This window comes from Portunus trituberculatus, chromosome 4, assembly GCF_017591435.1.
Source record: "Portunus trituberculatus isolate SZX2019 chromosome 4, ASM1759143v1, whole genome shotgun sequence".
Taxonomy (NCBI): Eukaryota; Metazoa; Arthropoda; class Malacostraca; order Decapoda; family Portunidae; genus Portunus; species Portunus trituberculatus.
This window is the reverse complement of record NC_059258.1, coordinates 4,782,571-4,793,546: the sequence shown is the minus strand read 5'-3', so window position 1 is coordinate 4,793,546 and position 10,976 is coordinate 4,782,571. Positions and strand designations below refer to the sequence as shown.

Below are 10,976 nucleotides of genomic sequence, written 5' to 3'. Positions count from 1 at the left end.
TAGGAAGGGTCTATGGAGATTAAAGGTTAATGGCCACTGTCTTCACTATCTTAATACCCCACACAAGTTTCTGAAGCTGCTTAAAATCACCAAATAGTAAGCGTCATGGTACTGAAGTGGCTAAGAGTGACAGCTGGACAAGGGAGAGTCTGGAGGGTGAAATATGGGACAGTAAGAAAGATATGGCAAAATTTCCGTGAGTTATCAAGATAGGGCAAGAAATATTGGGTCTAAGGCAGGTGTGGGCAAGCTACGGCAAGCCAGAGGAATTCATGCGGCCCGACAAATGTTAGTAAATTTGTAAGAGCAAGTTAATAAAAAAAAAAAAAAACGGCAAGCATTATTGTGAGCATTTCATTTTCTTCCCACAAGTGAGCACATGCGTGTGAGTGGCTTTTTCTTTGGAAGCCTTTAATTTTGTACTTTAAATATTAATCATTTTTGAGTTGATATAGTATGCGGCTCTGTAAGATTGTGATTTGTTTTTAATGTGTCCCTGGCACTGAAAAGTCTGCCTATCTCTGCTTTAAGGTTATAAAGAGTTCGACTGAAGGAAGATGAGAAGGAATGGTGTTTAGACAAAGTGGTTGATGACTGGATAGCTTGGAATAGCACACCTGGATGTTGCGGCACCGAGTGGAGAGTTTGCGACGTGACTCGCAAAGTCGAAAGTCGCAAACGGTTAGAAAAAGTTGTACTAAGCAAAGTCGCGCTGCCAATTTCTTATGACCTTTACCGTGACTTTGAATAGGAACGAAGACGACAATTTTTTTTTTTTTTTTTTTTTAGAAATTGCCATGGCTGGAGAAGAATGGTTAGGCAGACATGTAGGAGGAGGAGGAGGAGGAGGAGGAGGAGGAGGAGAAGAGGAGGATGACCTGTAGATATTAGTTCGGTCTGTTTTAACTAAAAAATAAATAAATAAACAAATAATAATAAAAATGTTTCTCTACCTTACAAAAGCATGGTTCGGTTATCCCACTAAAGTCTATTTTGTAATCTATAGCGGAGTCACACCTAGAAAAAAAAAAAAGCTGCAGTCACAAAGTTACAAGTCACTCATGTACAACAATAAAATAGAGTCGCAGAGTCGTAGTTGCATCAGGTCAGGTAGCAAAGTCACAAGGTCAAAGCCGCACATGAAAAAATTAAAGTCGCGCCCAGTTCTATGAAAAGACTCATTATTAGGTGCGTGCAATGCTGAGCCAGATTGTTGCTAGGGTCAGTATCAGGATAGGACAAGATATAGCCTACTAGGATTGATTTAAGAAAGCTATAAAGGAACTGCTGGCTCTTCAACAGTTACAGCAATTTGCAACCCAACTACTCAACAACCCAAGATACTGTCACTTCCCACACCCTCACGCCCTGACGCCCTCACACCCTCACGCCCCACCGCCACCACAACAAGCTTGCCCCTCTACCACAGTGGTTCCCAAACTAACGGGGGGTAAATTACCCCCTGGGGTAATTTAACAGTTTTTCGGGGGTAATGGAGACTCTGGGAGTCTAGTGTTTTAATTTAACCATATATATATATATATATATATATATATATATATATATATATATATATATATATATATATATATATATATATATATATATATATATATATATATATATATATATATATATATATATATATATATATATATATATATATATATATATATATATATATATATATATATATATATATATATATATATATATATATATATATATATATATATATATATATATATATATATATATATATATATATATATATATATATATATATATATATATATATATATATATATATATATATATATATATATATATATATATATATATATATATATATATATATATATATATATATATATATATATATCAATGTTGACAACATTTTGTGAAAGGCAATATAGTTCAGTGTGGCATGTTAAATTGGTTAACAAGGTGAAAAAGTTTTGGAATCACTGCTCTACCACCTCCCAGGGTGCCAGGACCAGGCCCAGCCGTTACAAGAAAAGTACCATTCCAGGTGGAAGGCAAAGGTGGAGTGTGAGAGTGAGGGCAGGGGAGGAGTCACTCATTTAACGTACAAAAAAAAAAAGCATCTCTGCGTAAGGGTAAGAATATTTCTCTTTTATGGATGGAATTGGCATTGTTTTGATGTTTGATATATTATCAACAAAGTAAAGCAAGTTTGAAACTGCAATAGAATCGAAACTAGGGTTGTTTTTGTTTAAAGGAAAAATAACATTAAAATCTGCATTAAATATAACTTTTTTAATTAGCACGCCTAGGGTTGTTTTTGGTGCTTGATGTGACACTTAAAAGATATGAAAAACATGGCTCAAGTAATAATATTTCATAAAATCTGGTCTAAATATTCGTATTTTCAAATTCAAAATTTTTTACGGTAAGAAAATAGAATACAAAAAAATCTTTATACGACGAGGAATCCACGTTTTCTTTATTTGGCTGGAAGGTAAATATTTTTCGTATTCAGAATATGTAATATAATGTGGTTCGGCTTTGCTTTCCATCTCGACATTATGATGTGTTTTGGCGCCCTTATTCTGACACACAGACCGCTCATTGGACGGCGCTATGAAAACAAACCACCCGGTAAGGATATTGTATTTTGATTATTAGTTTAAGTATTTATCGCGTATAAAAATGTAGTGCATTTCAGTCTGGGTGCCTTTTTTCTTGTGGCGATTTTTAAAATGCATTACGTACGTAAATATTGGCTTTATAGTGAAGCCTGGCCCTGCAAACACAGTCTCGAGGGTTTTACTCTTGCTCGAGCTGTATCTTTGCTCATTAACTGATTTTTTTTTTTTTTTTCACGGCTTATCAGTCATCTTTATTATCATCTACAATATCCTCAGACTTAGGTAGTACTAGTAATAAGAAATAGTAATGGTAGTTCTGTGGCTGACTAGGTGATGTGAGGGAATGTAACAGACTGCTTCGAGAACAGTAGTAGTAGTAGTAGTAGTAGTGGGAAGGAGGAGGAAGAGGAGCAGACCTTTACATATCATCATCACAGTATAGTAATAATAGTTGTAGGGAAAAAAATGCAGAAATTTGTAGGGAAAAAAATAACTTCAGAGAAATAATGAAAAGAAAGTTAAATAACCTAATCTAATTTTGTTTGATATGAGGATATATAGAAATACATGACGAGAAAATAATTTAGAAAAATTATACAGAAAGTTGTATATTGAAAACTAATCTGATCAAATTTTTGTTTGATATGAGGAAATGTAGAAATATGTAGGGAAAAATCAACTTACAGAATTTATAATGAAAGCTGTATATTGAAAGTTAATCTGATCTAATCTTGTTTGATGTGAAGAAATATTGAAAATTGAAGGAATATGTACTTAGAGACAAAAATATGAAAAAGAATGTTGGTTATATATTGTCAAAGCGTGAAACTTGACCTAGCTTAACCTAACTTGAGGAAAGAAGAGAAAATCATGGGGAAATAGAAAAATGAAGAAAGCTATATATCGTTTTGAAATGGGACTTGACCAAATTTAACTTGGAAGAGGAAGAGGAGTAATAAAAATCAAAAGATAGAACAGAGAGAGAAGGAAAATAAAAATAAATAAATAAAATAATAAAATATTTCCAGCACCACAAAACTAAAACTTTAACAGCCCACAGCCACCAGGAGCAGGCGGCGGGTTTCAGCGGGAAGCATTGGCAGGGTGGAGAGCAGCAAGACAGAAACATAGACGAGCTGGTGTGGCCACCAGTGAAATATGCTGCGTTTGAAGAATACACAAAAACAAAAAATGATTGATGTTGTCTGGGTGGCCAATTACCTCCCTCAATGATGATGTTAATTGTAAATAAACTAATTCCAAGTATACATATATATAAATACATATAAATATACATAAATATATAAACTTTTTGTCATAAAAGTCACAACTTAACCCCTTCAGTACCACGATGTGTTTTCCTATTCATTCTGCTTGCTATTTCATGCTTCTATACAGCTTCAGAAACTCATGTGGTGATTAAAATAGTGAAGACTGTGGCCATTAATCTTCTGACCTCTATAGAGCCTTCATAATGTCAATAAAATGGTCTAATCATACACAAATCATTAGGTAAAAATGTGTCCCAGTACTGATCTTGACCAAATCTAACAGAAAGCTTTTGAATGGTGCTGTATATTAATAAACCACAATACAACACACAGTCTTCTTATGATTATAGACAATAAAAAATAAAAGCACTGATGTTATTTTATTCAATGTTAAATTAATACCAGAGAAAATATATTATTAGTTATTTTTCGTACAAATATAAAGAATGATAAGCTTATAATAAATCTCTCTTACCTGTAATATTATAGAGTGTTATGTAGACAAGTGTATATATTCTATTTTACAGCCTCAGGTAGCACAATATTAACATTATATTACCATTAGCAAGAGAGAGAGAGAGAGAGAGAGAGAGAGAGAGAGAGAGAGAGAGAGAGAGAGAGAGAGAGAGAAATTACCTACAACTACTACTACTATTTGAACACACACACTTCGACACCAGTAGTTACAATACAACCACTAATATAACACTAATATCTTTCAAAGCACCACATTTTAGTCAACACAACAACACTACAGTAACAACTACAGCACCACAACACAACACAACACAACACATGGCTAAGACACACACATGCAACACACACACACACACACACACACACAAAATTAAGAAGAATAGGTCAAAACAACAAAAACTAGCCTTTAAATTTAGCTACATTACTCATCCCACAATTCAAAGCAAGATTCACAATGCAACATCTCTGTACCTCCGTAAGTCATCACTCTCCCCTCCTAGTGATGACCTGCTACTTGTCACCACACTGTTCACAACGCCACCACCACCACCATGGCCACCACCTCGAACACCTTGCCAGCGACGCACGTATCTGTGGAAAGAGACACAGAGTGAGTGAGTGAGTGTAATTCACCACAGTCGTCTGCTGGTCACCAAGCCAGCCTTTCCCATTATGGAGTGAGCTCAGAGTTCATAGACTGATCTTCAGGTAGGACTGAGACCACAACACACTCCACACACTGGAATAGCGAGGCCACAACCTTCGAATTACATCCCGTACCTACTTGCTGCTAGGTGAACAGAGGCTACAGTGTGTGGTAATGGTGATGCTATTAATTGTGTGTAAGTCTTTTTCTTTCTCTGTCTTCTCTTATTTCTTCTATAATTTGTCCTCCTCCTCCTCCAGAGTTTTACCAGAGAAAGGTATGAATGATTGAGAGGAAGAAGAAACCCTTGTGCAGTGAGGCCACAGGAGGAGGGGAGGCATGCAGTTAGCAAGACCAGTACAGCAGTTAGCATGAAAGTAGCATTAGAAGATAGCAAGAGATGCAACCTTCCGGTAGTGAGAAAGAGGCTGAAGACAGTCCACAACTATATCTATACTACTACTACTTATACTTTTTTTTATTTCTTTTGTGCAAGAGGGGAAGTGGTCCAAGGGCAACAAAAGATTAAAATAATAGACCCACTTGAATGCCAATTTCCTTAAAGATAAAAAAAAAAAAGAATTACCCAAAAGTCTGCAACAAATGTCTCAAAAACTTTCTCTTAAATGAAGTCAAAGGAAGTTGGAAATACATACACAGGCAGGGAGTTCCAGAGTTTACCAGTGAAAGTATGAATGATTGAGATTACTGGTTAACTCTTGCATTGGAGAGTTGAACAGAATAGTGGTGAGAGGAAGAAGAAAGCAATGCAGCAAGGCCGGAAGAGGAGGGGAGGCATGTAGTTGGCAATATCAGAAGAGCAGATAGCATGAAAATAGCGGTAGAAGATACCAAGAGATACAACATTCCGGTGGTGAGAAAGATCAAGGCTGAAGATAGTCTACTATTACTACTACTGCTACTACTACTATTACTACTACTACCACACACACCTCCGTCTGTCCAAGCTTTGAGTGGCAGCAGCGTAGGTGAGGCCATCCCCCACCAAGGGCATGGGTGGGGGTGGCAGCAGTGGGGGTAAGTGCGGGAGGTGGAGGGGGTAGAGATGCTGTGGTGGGGAGTGGTGGTATATAGTGTAGGGGGAGGGGGTGGGAGAAGAAGAGGAGGGAGAATAGAGGTTTAAGTCACTTCTTGCCCCTGTTATTCCTCCTCCTCCTCCTCCATTTCCTCCACCGCCGCCGCTGCCGCCTCCAACCAGTGGCATGAATCCTGTGAGAGAGAGAGAAAGAGAGAGTTAATTAGTATATATATATATATATATATATATATATATATATATATATATATATATATATATATATATATATATATATTAGTATTTTTCTCATATAACAATGATAAAAACTTGCATTATTATTATCATTATCATTATCGATATTGTTCTTCCTCCTCCTCCTCCTCCTCCTTCTTTTCCTTCCTCCTTATTTTTTTTCCTTTATCCTCCCCCTTCTACTTTCTTATCCTCCTCTTTCCTTACCCTCCTCCTCCTCTTTCCTCCTCTCTCTTCCTCTTCCTCCTCCTTCTTTCCTCTCTCCTCCTCTCTTTTCCTCCTACCTCTTCCTGCTCATCTTCCTCCTCCTCCTCTTTCCTTCACCTCCATCTCCTCCTCCTTTCTTGTCCTATTCCTCCTATTTTTGTTCCTCCTACTCTTTTTATTTTTACCCCTTCTCCTCTTTTCTCCTCTATCCTCCTTTTTTGTTCCTCTCCACTACCACCACCACCACCACCTACCCACAGATGCAGGAGAGAAGTTAGCAGCATTAAACTCAGACTGGGACTCTCTGTTCATGTAAGGATCCCAACCAGGCAGGCCGGTTCTAACTTGCAGGGACGTGGCAGTGGGACCTCCTATCACCCCAACTCTTACTCCCCTCACCGACTCGGACCCCCAGCCCAGGGAAGAGGCGCGGGAAAGTGACCTGTCGGGGGTTAGAGATGAGGACAGTGAGATGGATAACCAGCATTTCACTGTTAGAAAGGAGACAAAGTGAAGATGTAAGAATGTGTGGAGAGTATAATCAAAAGGAGAAGGCAAGAGAAACATGACTAAGATATTTTGGACACATGAAAAGGAGAGAAGAGGATGAACCAGTGAAGAAGGTAATGATGGCAGAGGTTAGGAGGAGAAGGAGTATTAGGAAGCAAAGAAAAAGATGGGAGAAGTAAAACGGAGTGACATGAACAAGCTGGCAGTTCAAAAAGATGATACAATGGGTAGAAACAGAAAAAGAAAATGATGACGAAAGTTTAGGGAGAGTCGTGTTAGGAGACAAAAAATAAGATAGAGAGACGTAGTAAGGAGTGACATGAACAAGCTGGCAGTTAAAAAAGATGATGCGATGGATAGAAACAAAAGAAGGATAACTCGAGCAGCTCACCTTGTAATACACTGAGATTAAGGTCGCATCAAGAAGAGGTTAGGTTAGGTTGGATTTGGTTTGGTTAAGTTTAGTTGGGTTGGGTTGGGTTGGTGATGGTGGTGGTGGTGGTGGTGGTGGTGAGGAGGGAAGAGAGAAGGAGGTGGTGGAATTGGAGAGGAATAGATGAGATAATGGAGGAGAAGAGGAGGAGAATGATAATAAGTTGATAATAGTGATGATGAAGAAAGAAGAGGAAGAAGAAAAAGAAGAAGAAGAAAAAAAATAGAAAGAAATAGAAGAGGAGGAGGATGAAGAGTATTGTAGCGGTGGTGGGTGGTGGTGGTGGTGGTGATAGTAGTAGTAGTAGTAGTAGTAGTAGTAGTAGTAGTAGTAGTAGTAGTAGTAGTAGTAGTAGTAGTTGTTGTTGTAGTAGTGAAGTAGTAGTAGTAACAATAATAATAGCAGTTATAAAATGCATGTAACAATATCTCTCTCTCTCACCTGGTAAGGGAGGGATAGTGAGGGAGGGCAGTCCTGGTGGGGGAGGGGGGATCTTCCTGGCCTGCTAGAAAGGCTGGGTTATGATAGGCAATACCACCTCCTCCTCCTGTTCCTCCTGCTCCTCCTCCTCCTACTTCTCCTCCAAGTTCGCTTCCTCCTCCTCCTCCTCCTCCATAATTATTCTTCCCAATAGGATTCTGAAATAAAAATGGAGGGTCTTTTTAGTTAATTTACATTTTTAATTCATTTTTTTCAGCCTTGTGTTGCAGTGTTACCAAAGCAAGTCACTGCAGCACACTTACCAAATGAAGGTGTTGCAGTCTCTTGAGTGTGTGTGTTGTGGTCGCTGCGTCCCTCCACACTGAGTATTGCGACTGCACACACAACACTGACAGCAGCTGCAACACAACAAACACACAGTCACACACACATTTACAAACACATCAGCCAGTTTTTCAAGGGTTTCTAATGCAAGTTATTGGGGTTCTTAACTTTAGGGTATAAAGAAAGTTATTGGGGTTTTTAAGAGTGCTTTTTGAAGTTTAGTAAAGTTAATGGTGTTTTCAAGGTTATTTTCAATGTTCTAATGCTAGTTAGTATAGTTTTTATTGTTCTCATTAAGTTATTGTAATTTTCAATTGTACTTTTAAGGGTTTAGTAAAGTTATTGGTATTTTGTAAGTTATTTTCAGGGTTCTAATATTTGGTAAGTGTTTTCACGAGTATAAAGAAAGTTATTGAGGTCTTTAAGGGTGCTTTTTGGAGCCTAGTGAAGTTATTGGTGTTTTTAAGGTTATTTTCAAGATTCTAATGCATGTTGCTGTAGTTTTTGGGGCTTTCAAGAGTGTATTTTGTGTTATAATGTAAGTTACTATAGTTATAAAGATTCTAGTTTAAGTTTTGAGGTTTTCAAGAGTGTTTTAGAGTTCTAGTGAAGTTATTGGTGTTCTCAAGGGTAATTTCAGGGTTCTAATGTGTTACTGAAGTTATCATGGTTCTAGTGAGGTTATTGGAGTTTTCAAGGGTGCTTTTAGGAAGTTTAGTGAAGTTATTGAGGTTTTTAAGATTATTTTCAGGGTTATAATGCAAGTTACTGGTGTTTTCATAGTTCTAATTAAGTTATTCTAGAGTGCTTTAGGGGTTTCAAGTGAAGTCATTGGGGTTTTCAAGGGTGTTTTTGGCAGTTTCTAGTGAAGTAATTTGGGTTTTCATGGGTTGTCTCAGGGTTTCTCGTGAAATTATTGGGGGTTTTCAAGGGTGTTTCTGGTCATTTCTAGTAAAGTTATTGGGGTTTTCAAGAGTGTTTTTTGGGGTTTCTAGTGAGGTCCCTGGGGTTTTGAAGGGGGATTTGGGGGTTTCTAGTGAAATTATTGGGGTTAGCAAGGGTATTTTGGGGGTTTCTAGCAAAGTTATTGGGGTTTTCAAGGGGGTTTTGGGGGTTTCCAGCAAAGTTATTAGGGTTTTGAAGGGCATTTATTATTTTCAGGGTTATAATGCAAGTTATTGGTGTTTTTATAGTTACTACAGTTAAGAAGGGTGTTTTAATGCCACCTTCATGATTCAAGTCTAGAAGTTAAGTGTGGTGTTGTGAAGACTGTTTTCATCACTGTAGGTTCTAGGCAGCTATTCAGAAACACTTTAATCTCTCAACGACTATTTCTAAATGCTTTAGTTGAAGATACTCATGTTTTTAAGAGTGCTTTTATATTTCTGGTGACGGATTAGCAAGATTTTTAGTTGATTATAAGGAGAAACTGTCTTGAAAACCCGCCTAGGCGTCTATGGGGACTTAAATAATTGTCGTGGTGAGAGAACAAGGCATTTTTTAATATGGCCAATAAAAACACTCACATTGAAGGCAGCACGGAATACATAGAATATCAGGTCAGCCAGGCCGTAAGCTGATGTGATCTTCTGCAAAACAAAAGGGGAAAAAAAAGGAAAAGAAAAGCAACATTGAGAATATACACAGAACAAGGGAAGAATGTGATGAACGAAAAATATAGACAAAGGAAAGGATATGATGGAAAGCACTGAAGAAAAGGAAAGAAAAAGATGAGGAAGAAATAGAGAAAGGAAAGATAAACAGAAAAAAAAAATTGAAATAGGAAAAATGGATAGAAAAACAGAATGAGAAAGGAAAAGAGATATAAAAGAATATGATGAAAACAATACAGAGAAGGAGGAGGAAAAATATATGAAAAGGAAAAAAATATAAATGGGAAAAGAAAGAAAAACTGAATATAAAAAAATAGAAGAAGTAAAGAACATGATAAAATAGAGAATGGAAAGAAACAAAGGAGGAGGAAAATATATAAAAAGGAGAAAAACTGAATCAGAAATAGAAATAGAAGAAAAGGAAAAGAAAAACTGGATAAGAAAGATAGAAAAATGAAAGAACATAAAAAAGAGAATGGGAAGAAAAATGGGATAGGGAAATAATAGAGAAAGGAAAGATGAAAAATAGAAATAGAAGAAAAGGAAAAGGAAAATTGGATAAAAGGTAAAATAATGAAACACAAAAAAGAGAAAGGGGAAAAAACAGGAAAGAGAAATAATAAAGATGAAAAATAGAAATAGAAGAAAAGGAAAAGAGAAAAACTGGATAAGAAAGATAAAAACAATGAAAATAATGGAAAAAATGAAGAAGAAGATAAAACTGAAAAATGAAAATGAAAAATGAAGAAGAAAAGATAAAGACAATGAAAAAATAGAAAAAGGAAGAAAAAATGAAGAAAAGGAGATAAAACAAAAACAATAAAAAAATAGAAAAAAGGAAGAAAAATTAAAAAGATAAAATATGAAGAAAATGCAAAAAAAGGAAAAAAATTAAGGAAAATAAAAATAGAAAAAAGGAAGAAAATGAAGAAAAGATAAAATAAAAACGAAAAAAAGAAAGAAAAAAAGAAGAAACATTAAAAAACCGAAACAGAAAACGGAGAGACAGACAGGAGAGGAGAGAAGAGAGTGAGGAATGACTTACCCAGTGAATGAAGGCCATGAAGGCGACCATGCCCATCTCAGGGAAGCAGAACAGTGTCATGAGGAACACCCACACCAGCAGCACCCGGGAGCTCTTCTGCAGGACG

At 36.7% G+C, this 10,976-nt stretch overlaps 1 protein-coding gene across 3 annotated transcripts in view; it reads right to left on the bottom strand.

Annotated features, from left to right (window-relative positions):
• Positions 1 to 4,248: 4,248 nt before the first annotated feature.
• LOC123511787 (zinc finger protein 503-like) overlaps positions 4,249 to 10,976 on the bottom strand; it is an 11,471-nt gene continuing 4,743 nt past the window's right edge. For all 3 annotated transcript variants that reach the window (XM_045267788.1, XM_045267796.1, XM_045267806.1), the window contains 7 exons: positions 10,871 to 10,966; positions 9,739 to 9,801; positions 8,191 to 8,286; positions 7,889 to 8,085; positions 6,759 to 6,946; positions 5,960 to 6,236; positions 4,249 to 4,951 (listed from right to left, as the gene is read on the bottom strand). In XM_045267788.1, the coding sequence (XP_045123723.1) occupies positions 4,810 to 4,951; positions 5,960 to 6,236; positions 6,759 to 6,946; positions 7,889 to 8,085; positions 8,191 to 8,286; positions 9,739 to 9,801; positions 10,871 to 10,966 (1,059 nt within the window). In that variant the 3' untranslated portion in view covers positions 4,249 to 4,809. The remainder of the gene's footprint in view (positions 4,952 to 5,959; positions 6,237 to 6,758; positions 6,947 to 7,888; positions 8,086 to 8,190; positions 8,287 to 9,738; positions 9,802 to 10,870; positions 10,967 to 10,976) is intronic.